Source organism: Ptychodera flava, chromosome 18 (assembly GCF_041260155.1).
Source record: "Ptychodera flava strain L36383 chromosome 18, AS_Pfla_20210202, whole genome shotgun sequence".
Taxonomy (NCBI): domain Eukaryota; kingdom Metazoa; phylum Hemichordata; class Enteropneusta; family Ptychoderidae; genus Ptychodera; species Ptychodera flava.
Genome location: NC_091945.1, coordinates 10,029,285 through 10,046,070, shown reverse-complemented (window position 1 = coordinate 10,046,070; position 16,786 = coordinate 10,029,285). Strand labels below are relative to the sequence as shown.

Sequence of the window (16,786 nt, the reverse complement as noted above, 5' to 3'; positions counted from 1 at the left end):
AATCTTTACATAATCTGTACGTTAGAGTATACACTGTCGGTCAAACACCTTCGAGTATCAGCATCGTCACAGTCTCATTCCTACAATCAAGGTACATAAAGATATCAACTGGTTCTGCACACAGCTTCTAAAGATCGCCCACACCATAAAAGGAAAACTTTGACCTTGTTTCACTTCCTATTGGTGTCCTGCAAGATATCCTGATTTGAGGTGCGCGAGAACGGACATTAACTCCCACTGAGCCAGGAAGTGTTTCACTGAAAGGTTGTGTATGTACAGAAAATTCATCAACACGAGTAAAACTAATGTGATGAGAAGAGCATAGAAAGACATCAACTGGCGATGATCTGCGGTCGTCGGTTGTTAAGGAGGCGGAAGTGATGGATGGTGTCGTGAGCGATGGGCTGTATCTTAATTGAGTGTTAAAATAACCTCTATACAACTGCTGTGTTTCAGCATTGTGAAAACGCAATTGGCGTATCGATGTCTACGAACGTCTGACGTGACCAAACCACAGTCGATCATGGGGATTGACGTGGAACGAAACCTCAGCATATCAAGTGCACCATAAACATGTTCAAATATTACTTTTATCGTTGCCCACTGGATTACTGTCTATCCCGAGCTGATTTCAGATCGTAAATCATGCAAATTGAACATTCGAGTTCATACTCTGTACTCAATACAGGAGTAGCCAACGCACCTGCTACAAAGAACTTTCCCCTTGCTTCAACGACCAAGTATGACGCCTCCCCTAAAGGGAATGACGTCGAGGAATTTCCTACAGAATGGGGTCAAAGCAAGACTGCGATTTTCGGAATTTAGAACTCCGATGAAACGGGTATGGTCCGTTTGTAGATGATCCTGACTCGGCGAATCACATTTCTGGACAAATTATTTCACACAAAAAATTATTTCACACGTGAATTATTTGCAATGTTCATATTCAGACCAAAGGCCACCCCTTGTCCCGGTGCGACATTGTGATGAAGTAAAGAAGCTTTTTAGTCCCTGCTCACATATTTGATTGTACTGTCTCTGAATCATTGATCGACCTCCCTCTGGACAACTGTTAGAGTGTGAAGTGGACCAAGGCCGGACCTAAAGCTTTCACACATACAACTTTGGCCTCGTCTCAAATTTGTGTCGACTCTGAACCCACCCCTCAGACCCACCACAGCCGACATAGAGCGTGTACAACTGACTTTTATGATTTTTATCGTAAGTTCGTACGTAAAGAGAGCTTTCAGTTCAAGTGTCGAAACAAATGTCGCTCAAAAATCTTGAGCTCGCACAGGAAAAAAGTATTCATATTGCTCAGCTTTCACTCAGTCATTTACATTCATAGATAGATAGAGAGATAGTTAGATAGATGATAGACAGACAGCCAGACAGACAGACAGACAGACAGACAGACAGATAGAAAATAGACAGATAGATCGATGGATGAGTATAAGATAGAGAGATAGATAGATAGATAGATAGATAGATAGATAGATAGATAGATAGATAGATAGATAGATAGATAGATAGATAGATAGATAGATAGATAGATAGATAGATAGATAGATAGTAGATATATGGACTTCAAATAAAGAGTAATATTTATTACATAAGTTACTTTCATTTTACATTTCTTGAATAGACTAAGTTCTTAATATAAACATAACATACGATTTGAAAATGGCGCTATTAGAACAAATATAATTACCTTATCATATATTATACCCCAAACATCGGATTATGTGCCCGAGGGTAGGTGACCATTTGTCCGACTTACGGAGAGCAAATTGTCTCCCACCTCGAGGGTGCATGATGTCCCTTATTTGAGCTATGTTTTTTATATGTCTCTTTCACATAATTTTCATTTCAAATTGTTTGCTTTACACATAAATGTTGCCATGCTAGACGCAAATCTATTGAAAAAGATAGCACAAAATTCATCATCGAACGGCGCATTGATATATGTAAAACTCTGTTTTGCGGTTTATCCATTTTTAGCATGATTTTGTAAAAACGGTATCTCATGTACAGTATTACATGATATTTTTTTTTTAATTTTTCAAATACCTAAGTTGTCAAGTTGAAAACAGTTCCGATTCGCTTTCAGTAAAATGATGACTATGTGGCCTGCTTTTCAACAAGTTACCATTGCATCCTATGGAGAGCGAGACGTTCGATATATGAGGCATGCTATATAAACACTTTTATGTATTTAGGTCCATAAAACCATAAAAATGAAGGCCAGTCTGCAGGATTAAAACAATTGCGATTTGTGACCAGACTGACCACTTCTCTTACTTTAAAAATTTCAAACATTCAAACAAAACTAGAATGACTTCGCCTGTGAAGGCGCTACTTTATTCGCATTTGGTACGAAGTGCCCATGCAGCCATCATCTTCAATGACTGTTGTTCGGCTTTGGGGGAAAAATAATCTTTTCCAAAACTAGGATTTAGAGTTCGAAAATTTTAAATTAATGAGCGAGACAAATACAATTAAGAATCGAATAAGATTACATATATATATATATATATATATATATATATATATATATATATATATATATATATATATATATATATATATATATATATATCACCTTATGATATGTTGCCCAATATGTTCCTGCAGGTAAATTAATCATGACAACTCGATGTCAGGTGTGATTATTGCGTTTACCGAATCAACACTAACTATTACATTGTAATTAATTGCATTGATGAATACTTATTAAACTTACTGTTACAAAACGATATAAATTCAGAAACACTGTTATTTCTCTAGGGTATATAATAGAAACTGAATTCTTCATTAACTGCATAACATTTCTGGTACATCTTCATCCATAGGCAAGGAAGATATCGCCAGAATGATGGACACATGTGGTAAATTAACTGTACTTAACGGGCATGTCAACGCATTTCTGACTTCAACGTATGTTCAATAACCTCGGCTTTACAATAACAAGGACTATGGCTTCAATGAAACAGTTGATTTGATATCGTTATGAATTGAAACACTTGAAACAACCTGCAGATGGTGATCGTCAGTACGTTCAGTAATAACCTTGCATTATACAGTTAGACCAAAAATTTCATAGTAAACAAAATGACCGTAAAGGTCATGAAAAATTTTCACGAAATTATTCGTCCTTTCTACAGATCAATTACATAGATGATTTCTAATGTTGCCTTATTTTAAGGTCAAATTATACAAGGCAAATTTTTTGTCGAGGTAAACTGTAAAAGATTATACATACACTGTATAATAACCTAGATATAAAAATCACAAATGACAACAATAATAAGATTCGTGGAATGTACAATAATTGCAGCTTACTGTCTGGATGTACGAACAGGAAGAGTTCACGGTATAAACATCTCTAGAATTTCATAATAAGCACCACAGAAGCTACCGTGAAAGATAAAAACGTACTAGCAGAGTTATGAAAGACCACTCCGTTTTGATTGACATCTTGCCTTACATGCATGATGGCGAATTGGTCAGTGTGATGGTTAGTATAAGCGAGCTCTTGGGATCTTGAATTCTTTGTCTATTTCAATACCACCCATTTGGTCATACGATGCATCCTGTAAATGATCAGATATATATATATATATATATATATATATATATATATATATATATATATATATATATATATATATATATATATATATATATATTTATATATATATGTGTGTGTGTGTATGTATATATATATATATATATATATATATATATATATATATATATATATATATATATATATATATATATATATATATATATATATATCACAAATTAATGCAAGTACAAAGTAATTATAGATTGTTTCTCTGTCTGAAGATTACAAGATGCCGAAACATAAGTAACACATATCATTACTTTGTACTCGAAGTAATTGTGTTATTATTTATAACACTATGCTTTCCGCATCCAGCACTGTAATTTCCAACGAGGATATATATATATATATATATATATATATATATATATATATATATATATATATATATATATATATATATATATATATATATAAAAATATTAATGTTACAATATCTATCACTAAGAAAAACCCAGAACCGAGTTATTCAGACAGTGTGACAGCCCACGATTAGAATCATATGGTTTACAGAATGTCCGTATTCCCCTACTTCTGACATCAGACATAAGAAATAGAGTAATACTGAGAACAATTTTTTCTACTTTTTTCTGACGGGTTAGCACTGTTTGTCGTGTAATCACGAAGACGAAATGACATTAAATGGTTTGCGAAGATTAATTGCTAAGTCCATGATACAAATCTCCAGGCATTGATAACGATGGTCATGTCTGTTTATTTTGTCAAGTGAAATCGTTCACTATCGTCTACTACTGAAAGAGCAAGCTTGTCAACCATTCGTAAATCCTCGAGTCACCTGTCCAAATTGACCAATTTCTCACTAATCGGTAAGAATCTAATGTACGAAAATGAACAATTAATGCTGTCAAGCATTAATTTTCAATACAATTTTTGATGGTATCACGTTACCTTCGCGTACATTGCTGCATCTGACGATACTATATCATTGTCCTTTCACCTGTCTTTGATGCCTATGGCTGTAGCAACTAAATTTTTTGAGAATATTCGACAGATAACGATTTTTCGAAAATACCACTCGGGTACTCTGACTGAAGTGTGCGATATGAATCGTGGCCCGAATCATCTGGAACCGAACATCTTCATCTGACCCGCTGATGAAATAAAGGTCTACGTTATATACTACAGAATAAATGTGGGTATTCGGAATAAATATGAGACGTCATCGAAGACTAGTGTTCCTTCGTCATAGCTGTATCCCTCTTCGCATGCAGACTCGGAAGAGGGGAATAATGTATAATGTATCTATGTTAGGGGAGCCCTCGTCTTAACCGATGACGTCACACTCGCTTGAAATAGATAGACAGACAGATAGATAGATAGATAGATAGATAGATAGATAGATAGATAGATAGATAGATAGATAGATAGATAGATAGATAGATAGATAGATAGATAGATAGATAGATAGATAGATAGATAGATAGATAGATAGATAGATAGATAGATAGATAGATAGATACAAAAGATAGAAGAAAGACATCTAGACATATAGATAGATAGATAGATAGATAGATAGATAGATAGATAGATAGATAGATAGATAGATAGATAGATAGATAGATAGATAGATAGATAGATAGATAGATAGATAGATAGATAGATAGATAGATAGATAGATTGATAGATAGATAGATAGATAGATAGATAGATAGATAGATAGATAGATAGATAGATAGATAGATAGATAGATAGATAGATAGATAGATAGATAGATAGATAGATAGATAGATAGATAGATAGATAGATAGATAGATAGATAGATAGATAGATAGGTTACTTAAATGAAAATTGTAAACATTGCTTTCCACTTATGACGCCAGTCTCGGGCTCTGCTACACTTACTACTCTTTACATTCTACTGCTTTTCTGAACCCTTACCCTGTGGCCACGAAGTTCTGACCCATCAACGACAAACGGCCTTACAAATTCACTGTTCACTGACGAGTCTGACATATCTACAGTCTTCTCCGCCCGATGTCCACGGGGGTACAAGAACGCCTATGACAAATAAGAATAAAAGGGGAAAATTAAATATCCAGTTTTAATAAGCAAAATCCGTATGAAACAAACTTTGACTCTAGATATATTTCCGTACAAAATGCGATTCAAGTCTGATTAACAGTAGTGAATTGACCAGAATGTTCAAATTCATAGAGTGTGAAGAAGATTATCTACAGCCCATATGTTACGGTCAGTTTGAACTGTCTTTGCTTTGATCTTCCGTTGGTCTGTTAAGACGATATGAATATGTTATGCAGTCCTCTCGTAAAAAATGCAGTAACTACCCTGAAAAACCGTCGTGCTTATGTACTTTTATCACCGTGTTCGAGATTTACAATGCAACTTTGGGTACCGCTACCAAGTCTTTTTCCTACCAAAATTTAACTATCATTATATCTTGCTGAAATCAGGTATTAGGTTCAATGATGGTAGAATCCCATTCCAAAGAGACCGCTACATTTTGTTAAGGCTGACACAAAACATTGATATTGTGAAAGGTTCAGTAGCATGCATAATGCTGAACGATAAACATCTGAATTTGGATCTTCTCCCGCCAGCTGTCTTGTTCCATGAGATAATTCCAAATGCAAAAACGTCATTGTCATGTGGTATTAAATTTTCACCTCCAGCATAGACCGATCAAAATATACCGGTATCGTTTTTCATGTCAATTTAATACTTCCAGAGGGATGTTGTTCGGAATTCCAAATTCTTAAACACTGTGTATTTACCTATCATATCGAGCATATGTGATTAGCTTTCAAATATTATTTATCGTGACTTGTTGTATCATATATCTTGACATCAAAATTGTGTAGCATATTTGTCAAACTTCACTAGTAAAATGCACCATCTACATGAAATCGTCTCCGAAACAAAAGCATTGTTTGTAACAGATATCTGTTCCGGCAATGATGAGCACTGTAGTGAACGAAAATGTTTACAATGGAGTATATCGTTGCAATTAAAATATTTGTAGACATTTGACAGCTTAGCAATAAATGTAAGCAAGCAGCATGTGTTACCTGGAAATCCCTCGCCATAACCATTGCACTACGCAGTCTTTCAGCTCTGCCATGTGGGATACCCATATAAGTGCTGCTTGGGCTAGCCCATTCGTCTTCACCATAAGAACTGCTGCTGTAATTGTCCCAGTGCTCCTCTTCTTTGTAATAATCAGCTCCAGTGCGTTTTTGTCCTGACCAAGAAAGCGGCCACGGCCGGTGAGGATTTTCTACGTAAGGTTTTGGCTTTTTCTTCAGAAACCGTCTGTACAACACGAGGAACACAATCAAAGCAATCAATATGAAACCAGCTGTGAGGCCCGTGGATACTCCAATTATTCCCGCCAGACCTAAACCAGGTCCTGTAATACAAGCAAAATGTGTTTGAATCCCTCATTTCACATCTACACATACATGTAGCTTCTGTTCGGGTCTATCAGCGAAATGAAGATGGCATCAAGCTTTAAACAGTGAGATGGAGAGAAACATGGCAATCAGCATGTTACATTCTTCGCACAATCTACAATGCAAATTATAACTAGGTGATGCAGTGAATCGATAAACCAATTCCCTTTGCTTAAACAGCGTTCTGCGAAACACAAAATTCAAAAATAAGTATACATGGACAAAACAAGGAGGCTCACAAACCTTGTTCATCCTTTTCCTCTAGGCACAGATCACCTTCAAACCTGTCTGGACACCTAAAAACGAAAGTACATAGTGCAATGGGAACTAAATGACATCATTTTGTTCCACTTCTGTATAACATTGTGTAACAGATGTAATGTACCAATAAGTATTCAGTCTATATTTATACTAAATTTCAAAGGCAACTTGGTTTTGAGAATCTAAACCATTGTTCATCACGACCTTCCTTTTTTCGAAATTTACAGTGAATTGCTTTGAAGCATTGGCATTAGAAGAACTAGATATATTGTCGAAATCGAGGTGTTGAACAGCTAAGCGGTAACATGAGTCGATCATAAAAAATCAATTCTGCAAAAGTGGAAATATTGACTAGCGGGAGGTCAGACTAAGTCAAAACAACACCACACCATACACATCCACGCACTGTACAGCCCGCTAACTGTCAAGGACGTATGCTCTAAGGTTTACAATGCCTTTCGCATTTAAACTTTTTGAACTTTTGAATTTTTGTGTGACGGTTAAAAATTGCAATGCTAGTCGAAGTATATGTTTTGTTGATCTAAGCAGTGACTGCGTTCCAAGCAGACGTGATGTTTGTTGATTGGGTGTTGTTGTTTTGACTACGGTCTGACCTCCCGCTAGACAATGTTTCAACTTTTGAAATGTTGATTTTTTTATTATCGACTCATGTTACCATTTAGCTGTTAATTGCACCTGACAGTGTTGGCAACACCTCGATTTAGACAATATGTCTGGTTCGTCTAATGCCAATGCTTCAAAGGGATTCACTGTAATAATCATTTTCAGATGCGATTTTGAGCTATTATCGCTATATTGCAAGCGCACGAGATTTACTTGTACTTACGTGCATGAAAAGTTATCATCTGTTTCCGTACACGTTCCTCCATTTTTACATGGATTAGGGTTACATGGATCTATCATAAAGAATAGGGTACAGAGCCTTTTATAAAAGTATTGAACGATATGCCGAAGATAGAAATCAATTGTCTTATCTTTCTCATCACATGTGGAACTTTCGGCGCATGTTTGTAACAATGAAGCGAAATGAAGATGATATCAAGCTTTAAACAGTGAGATGGAGAGAAATATGGCAACCAGCATGTTACATCCTTCGCACAATCTGCAATGCAAATTATAACTAGGTGATGCAGTGAATCGATAAACCAATTCTCTTTGCTTAAACAGCGTTCTGCAAAACACAAAATTCAAATACATGGACAAAACAAGGAGGCTTACAAACCTTGTTCATCCTTTTCCTCTAGGCACAGATCACCTTCAAACCTGTCTGGACACCTAAAAACGAAAGTAAATAGTGCAATGGGAACTAAATGACATCATTTTGTTCCACTTCTGTATAAAATTATGTAACAGACGTAATGTACCAATAAGTATTCTGTCTATATTTACACTACAATTCAAAGACAACTTGGATGGGAGAATCTAAATCATTGTTCATCACGACCTCCTTTGCTCGAAATTTAATAATCATTTTCAGACGCGATTTCGAGCTATTGTCGCTATATTGCAAGCGCACGAGATTTACTTGTACTTACGTGCATGAAAAGTTATCATCTGTTTCCGTACACGTTCCTCCATTTTTACATGGATTAGGGTTACAATGATCTATCATAAAGAATAGGGTACAGAGTCTTTTATAAAATGTGCCGAAGATAGAAATCAATTGTCTTTATCTTTCTCATTACACGTGGAACTTTCGGTGCATATTTGTAGTTGGGATATTCGACATTTTGTTCAATATCGTGTATCTTGATGTGTAACTGTGATTGAAATCTGTCAATTTTTGTGTCGTAAATTGTTTGTGTCGTCACCGTAATTTTACTCGATATGTCTGCACTGGTCAGGCAATATTACAGCATAAACCCACCTGACATACAGGAAAATGTACCATCCTGCTCATCTACGCATGTCTGGTTATCAAAGCAATGATGTCTGTCTGGACTGGAACATACTTTATCCTCATACACTGAAATAAATAAAATAATGTCAGCAACGATAATTTAATGATAAGACCTGATGAGTGTTTCTCTTGACGTGTGAATAGAATCCGACGCTCACCTTCAAATGTGAAATCTTCAGCGATAGTGAAATTGTACAAATAAGTGCCATTTTCCACATTCTCCATGATAGTTTCCGTCAGATTTCCTGTTGTGACGTTCTGCTCGTCGCGAAAGGTGCTGGTGTAAGAGACTTCGACGCTGCCGTTTTTGAAACCAAGAACGGTTGATCCAATATATATGTATGGAAAGCGAGCGTTCATGATCATGTCAATCTGTAGAAAAGTTACATTTGTTTCGATTTATAAACTGATACAGGTACAAACATTCCGACAATAATATACTGAGTAGGCCTTTGAGTTAAAATGGGGGGGGGTAGTTCTGCCAGGGGACTACGTTGTATGGGACCCATACAACGGGTCTTTAGATATGCACAAAATGTTCAAACACCCATTATGCAGATAAAATAATTATTGTGGCTTTACTGGCAATGACCAAAGCAGCTTCAAATAAACGACGGAACGGAACCAAGGATTATTTGGCATAGTCTTGTGGTCATTAAAAGACTATAAAACTTGTGAAATATGAACAGGCATCAAATGCTGAGTTTCCTTAACATTTGCATGACATTCATCGCCAGTTTTTTGGAAGAGGCATTATTTTATCAAAAAGAAAGTCGCACAACCGCTGACGCGACAGCCCCTCCCTTTAACACTTTGAATAACATAGTTCTCAATTTTTTATTTGAGGTTTTTATTAAGCGATGCCTTATGCATTTTGAGATTCTGTACAAGTTGTACCGTGGCTTTGAAACATATATTTCGCCGGTGAACTGACGACCATCATACTATATTCATGTAATACAAATGATACATGTTTGATACTTTAACTCACCATTTCAATAAAGCTTTTGGCTAAAGATATGTACTCTGATGATGTTGGATCATTTAACTCAGGTGTGTAATCAGCTGGTTGGCCATGAGTTTGATGGATCTTTAGATAACCTTTGAACAGCTGAGTACCTGTTGGCAGAGTATGAAATATTACTAACCAGTGATATTATTTCCCTATTATCAGTCTTACACTGCAACTGATGTTTATCCCTTTTGAGGTCAACTTCGAAATTGTTTTGAATATTTTAATAAATCAGTTATGGTAACCGTCATGAGTATAAGATAACGCGGCGTAACCAGGTGTCCATGTTGAACATCTCGGTCTATGTGTCAGATGAAAAATACACGAATTGTACGCACATGTTCTGTGATGCGTGAAAGGTATGTATGTATGTATGTATGTATGTATGTATGTATGTATGTATGTATGTATGTATGTATGTATGTATGTATGTATGTATGTATGTATGTATGTATGTATGTATGTATGTATGTATGTATGTATGTATGTATGTATGTATGTATGTATGTATGTATGTATGTATGTATGTATGTATGTATGTTTCTATCTATCTATCTATCTATCTATCTATCTATCTATCTAGCTATCTATCTATCTATCTATCTATGTATGTATGTTTCTATCTATCTATCTATCTATCTATCTATCTATCTATCTATCTATCTATCTATCTATCAATACATGTTCGTAAATGTATCCTAGGGAACGTTTACAAAGTATATGTGTGTTATACTAAACAGAAATATGCAGGATCGCAACTTATTTGTCAAGAAACTAGAACAGTCGTGTACACAAACAACATATGGTGTTAGCCTTCAGGGAAGCACGTTCACTGTTAATGAAATGTTTTTGATATGCCAATACTTACGCACACATTCACCAACGACCAGTTGCCAGCCAGCTCTGCAGAGACACTTATGTCCCTCTCCTTCATTTTTACAATACTCGGTGTCTCTATCACATGAATCTTCAGCACAGTGGTCTAAAATGTGGAAGTAGACCGTAGGATTTTCTTATGATAATTGACACGTCTCCGGTACTACTTTTCAGCCGATAGACACGGCTATATTCATGCAAACTGAAATATGCTGTGTAAACGTGTCCGTTCAACTACCAAGGAACTGCTGGGCGATATGAACATTGCTACCGTACGACACCTGCATGATTCTGTTAGAGGAAGACCATTCGCATTGTCACTTCTGTCGCCACTTACTGTACAAATCTGTTTATCAATTTCATTATACCGCCTAGCAGAGAACCGCTTACTCTTCCAGAAATAAAGAAAATCTCTTTTTTCAAACGATATTCTGGTCAAATTATTCTCTAGATCTGTTGTGTTTTTATGCGTTAATGTTCGACTCGCCTTATCTTGCCTTATCAGCCGAAATGAGAATCCAACGAAATATGTTGTTGGTTGCTCAGTTCTAAAATTGATCATAATAAGTGGCTACATAGCCTACTCCTTACTCGTTTCTATGGTTGTAGTTAGCTTTGCGGTTGTAACGTCTGTTGTGCTGAAGATACTAGGTGGCTGTGTACTTTCTCGCTCTACTGTTGTTACTGTTGCTGTTTGTGGCTTTGCATTTGTAACTTCATTTGTCCTGAAGGTTGAGGATAGCTGTGTATCTTCTTCTTCTGTTGTTCCTATCGTTGTTGGTAGTGTTGAAGTTGTAACTTCTGTTGTACTGAAGGTACTAGGTGGTTGTGTCGATTGTTCGTCTGCTGTAATGGTAGTTGAAATTGCGACAGTAGTTGGCTTCTCTGTTGTCATTGTGGTTGACGATTGTTCTGTTGATGGTCGTTGTGCTGTACTTTCTCTTGTGACAGTGGGTGATTGTGTGGTTGACACTTCTGTTGCATTTGAAGTTCGGTCATATTGCTTTGAGGAGTTGACATAGTGGTTTGCTCTTTTGGTGCACCCGATGTCGTTTCCATCACTAGTTTGCAGCGTATAAAACATATTCTACGGTCAATTTTGTCATACGCATAAATCGATTATGTCTACTTTACCGTACACATAAAACAAATTATTTCCCTCCGTTAGAAGAATGGAGCCGATGGCTGTGTAGCTCGATTATGGCCAACAGCCTCTTTGTAATGTGCATGAATTAAGTCAAATCTGTGGACGGTTGAAACGCTAAAGCTGCCAGATCGACATTTCTGTATTTTTGTATTTCATATCACTGTTAGCGTTGTGGCCAAAATTAAAGCAGGGATTAAGCAGTGTTCAATATACTTACGTTGACAAATGCCATCCTGTTCAACATACCCGTTATCTTCATCACATTTGCATTCGTATCCGCCAAGAAGGTTAACACAAACTTGACTTATATTGCAATTATTATGCGAATCACATTCATTAATATCTAGAGAAACGAACGTCAAGATCAATTACCTGTCATACAATTATATAATCATTTAGAGATCTGAAACTCTATCTCGGTCTGAAGAGAGTACATTTGAGTGATGCAATTACTTAAGAAAGGCTTTAAGTATTCATTTAAATCTACAGGCCATAAAAAGGGTTTCCAATCGTACAACAGCACCACGTTTAAATTTTTAAAATATTATAATTGTCAGTTTAAAAATTCAGTAAAACGAAATTCGCCAGAGGCATTGTTGATGAAACCGTTATTGTTATAAACGTCTGAAAATGCAATTTATGTGACATTTGCATAACAACAAAAACGCTGGAAATTGCCATCTACATGTGAACTTTAATATCATAAAAATATTTATTCGCGATTAATGGACGTAGTTGGAAAAGTGCCTAATATGCACGGATGATAGAGAACATGAAAGACTGACAGGGATGAAGGGTAGTTAGCTCTCCATTAAACAATTCAAACCTATTAGCCTTATAAATTATGTGTTAACTTTATTGATATGACGTATTATTGCCCTATGAGTCGATTTTCTTCAAGAGATCATATTCGGTAGTACATAACCCACCTTTACAGGACGAGGTGTCGTTTTCGTAACCTTGGTCACATACGCAGCTGTACGACCCAAGAGTGTTTTCACAGTGAGAGTTCGTCGGACAGAATGGCGTTTCTTCCAAGTCAGTGCATTCATTTATGTCAGTACAACTTGTTCTACCGTCTCCTGTGTATCCTGTTTTACATGTACACTCATAACTTCCTGGAAGGTTGATACATTCACCACCATCATCATCGGACTGGCAGTTGTTATCATCATTTCTTGCACATTCGTTGTCATCTGGTATTAGGGAAAGTAAGTAAATATTTAATTGAAATATGAACAATTAACAGAAAACGCTGCAACGTAAATTGAAATTTAAAACATGCGTATGGCTATTATGAATGTCTAGAAATAACAAAATAAGGTTTAGAAAAGAAATTAGATAATGATGATCGGTAGTACAACATATTTTTCTCTAACTGGCAAGTGTCTATTTTTCGAATGGTAGAAGTAATAACTGGTTTGCAACAGAGGCCTAGGCAAACGTGGCACACTTGATTAGTTTGCCTTGTTATGGTAGCACATCAAACTGAATAATCTTCGACGCTAACAAATACTGTTTTCCTCCCATTCTATCCTTTACAGATATACGGTGCATAAAAGATGAAATAATATTACACATTGATAAAGAATCATTATAGCATAACCTTTTGCTAGTGAAGCAATATACAATCTGTATAAAGATATATTAATACACCAAACATTTGGCATTAAGATATAAATAACTTTCTTCGCATCAAATTGTTTTCGCAAAGATTATCAAAATACTTTGCTGTGATAAATATGCGATTAATGTTGCATAGCCTTCTCATCAAAAGTCATCTCCTTGCGGTATACTCTGGATACTAAAGCAATATCACTCAGTAAGATGTAACTCTGGTTGCAAACTCCAAAACCATTTACACGTATTCGCCAACCTCCGAAACAGCGATGAAATGCTTACATGAATAAAAAGGTCATTACCTTCGCACATCGTTCCGTTCAAATGATAACCATTAAAACATAAACAGTAAAATGATCCGACTGTGTTTATGCAGTCTGCTTCATCAGAGCAGTCGTCAGTTAGTCTCTCACACTCGTTTACATCATTACAGGTTTTGCCATCTCCATCGAAGCCGGCCTTGCACAAACATCCATACGAGCCAATCTTGTTGATACAAGTAGCATTGATATGACAGTCATTATCTTCGGAGCCATTACATTCATTAATATCTGCAGAATTAAGAAAAAATCACATCATAAAACCTGCATGCCTTTAACGTTATTTGATCATAGCAAACTGTAAGTACAATATTTGATGCATGATACTTTACATAGGCCTATCTCTTTCATAATAAGAATTACATAATTTTGATGAAAGTCAAAATAACTATAAATTTATCGCTATTTCAAATTCCAGTGACGCTAATATTTCAGGTTGAATTTACTGACAAAATTAATTACCGGTATTGCTCTTACAAATTATTATATGGTGGAAACATGTCATTTCTATAGTTCACAAAATAGGTCGTCAAAAGTTTTGGACTTATAAAATGTTTGCAATACATTTAGATATATCTATCAATGAAGTTGTTGGTTTTTCATCTCCTCTTGTCATTCGAACAAAAAAACTAGCATAATATTCTTTTGCATGATGCATTGCAAACCTTGGCAGTCTTCTCCGTCGCCCATGAAGCCTTCCTTACAGACACACGTGTATGAACCGACTGTGTTGTTACACGTGGAATCGTCATGACAGGTATTTATATTCTCTTCACATTCATTAATGTCAACACAAGAGTCTTCTCCGTCTCCGCGAAACCCCGTGTTGCAAGTGCATCTGTAACTCCCTGGGATATTCGTACATTCAGCATTGTCTGCACAATCATGACCGTTGAGACATTCGTCAATATCTATATACAAATGTATGAAAAAAATGGTCATCATTTTTCGGTTACATTGACACACGACACATATAAAAGTGAAAAGGCTCTTCTTTGCTCTGAAAATAGCCGTACCTCTTCCAGTTCGATAAGTTAGAAATAACGTTAGAAAGCCTATATATATCATTAATAGGTCTGTTCTACTTTTTCAAAGATGGTAAGACTAATAGGTAGTTTACATTCATATTCGGTAACTCATACTTGACATTAAAGTGTAAAAAGTACTGAACAAATGAATTATATTTTACCATCGCATTTGATGCCTGTACCGTTGTAACCGTCTTTGCAAGTACAGTTGAAGTCACCCTGTCCGTTTACACATACCGCATCACTAGCGCAATTATCGGCCTGGGAGTCGTCTCTTGGTAACTTGCATTCGTCAATGTCTGTAATAGTTATGCTATATTTTCATGTTTGCTAAATTACAGTGGTACAAAGGGCCATGACAATATGCTCTTTTTAGATCGGTAGGTTAGTGAAACAAAATATATATGAAAGCTAGAACTTTCAGATTTAAAGTAAGTTATGCTAAAACTGTAAATATAGTCCATACTGTCATGCACATTTTACAAACATTTAGTAACTTCGGAATTACATTATTGTCGATCACCTGCAAAGATATATGACAGAGATGGTGATTTGCACAATAAATACGTATGCAAATTCATCATCAGTTGAACAAATAAGAAACAGGTGATCTGTAGTTACCGCTATCTTATTTAAAACTTGCCTGTGAAATTCAGGAGAACATAGCTTTTTGAAGTTTGCTCAACGAAAATGCGCAAATCAAAATGCATGCTAATTTAAACACACTTAAAATGGTTAGCAAGAGAGATCTTTATGCCAAACACAGATGAAATCTGATGACAACGATCAAACTACAATAGGTAGTAATTGTGTTTGACATTAAAGGTCTGGTGAAATCAACCTGTACTGCTGAGCTATATTTAGCTTCCAGGTGGCAATATTGTTACACTCGCAACAAAATTTCTACATAGAAGTATGCGTGAGTGCTATTTTTTTATATTTCTATGTGCAGGGTCAATTCGCTAAACTTAGGCCACGCCCTTAGTTTGGTCATGGTTGGTACACTCTGACGTCACAACGCTGATCATTTAAATCAAATAGCGATCCCCGCGCCAGTGTGTGATCAGTGCAACCGTGGAGGTAATACCTCCACGGGGCAACCCACGCTAGCCGTCCGTTTCTCACAAGCAGACTCCCGCCAGCGCTACGTCTGATGCACAGTTACGTGTGGTTCGATACACAGCGGCCGCCGCATGGTATGCATAGAAAAATAGGAAAATAACACGCGGCGGCCGCTATGTATCGAACCACACGTAACTGTGCTCTGATGGAGAATTGCTCGACCAAGCGCTTTGTTACATGTAAACGAAATCCACGGTCAATGAAGGTCGGCTTTGCTCGTTCACGTAAATCGTATCAGTAATGACTCTGTACCGGCAATGTATATGATGCACACATGCATAAGAATAGCATGGGCAATCAGTATCGACTTGACAGACCACGTTTAGGCGCAAATTCACGACTAGAAACGAGATAAAACAACCAGACGTACTTCTCTGTGCTTCGATTGCTTTTTCGAACCAAAAAAATCATTTAGTG

The 16,786-nt window shown here is 36.3% G+C and overlaps 1 protein-coding gene across 1 annotated transcript in view; it reads right to left on the bottom strand.

Annotated features, from left to right (window-relative positions):
- Positions 1-1,586: 1,586 nt before the first annotated feature.
- Positions 1,587-16,786, bottom strand: part of LOC139117929 (fibrillin-1-like) — a 59,335-nt gene continuing 44,135 nt past the window's right edge. The window contains exons 40-56 of the mRNA XM_070681167.1: positions 15,409-15,546; positions 14,885-15,130; positions 14,202-14,450; positions 13,209-13,475; positions 12,497-12,622; positions 11,724-11,978; positions 11,125-11,238; positions 10,236-10,363; positions 9,403-9,616; positions 9,212-9,310; positions 8,880-8,949; positions 8,567-8,619; positions 8,171-8,240; positions 7,306-7,358; positions 6,679-7,019; positions 5,531-5,650; positions 1,587-3,593 (exon numbers count right to left, since the gene is read on the bottom strand). Of these exons, the coding sequence (XP_070537268.1) occupies positions 3,519-3,593; positions 5,531-5,650; positions 6,679-7,019; positions 7,306-7,358; positions 8,171-8,240; positions 8,567-8,619; positions 8,880-8,949; positions 9,212-9,310; positions 9,403-9,616; positions 10,236-10,363; positions 11,125-11,238; positions 11,724-11,978; positions 12,497-12,622; positions 13,209-13,475; positions 14,202-14,450; positions 14,885-15,130; positions 15,409-15,546 (2,618 nt within the window). The 3' untranslated portion in view covers positions 1,587-3,518. The remainder of the gene's footprint in view (positions 3,594-5,530; positions 5,651-6,678; positions 7,020-7,305; positions 7,359-8,170; positions 8,241-8,566; positions 8,620-8,879; positions 8,950-9,211; positions 9,311-9,402; positions 9,617-10,235; positions 10,364-11,124; positions 11,239-11,723; positions 11,979-12,496; positions 12,623-13,208; positions 13,476-14,201; positions 14,451-14,884; positions 15,131-15,408; positions 15,547-16,786) is intronic.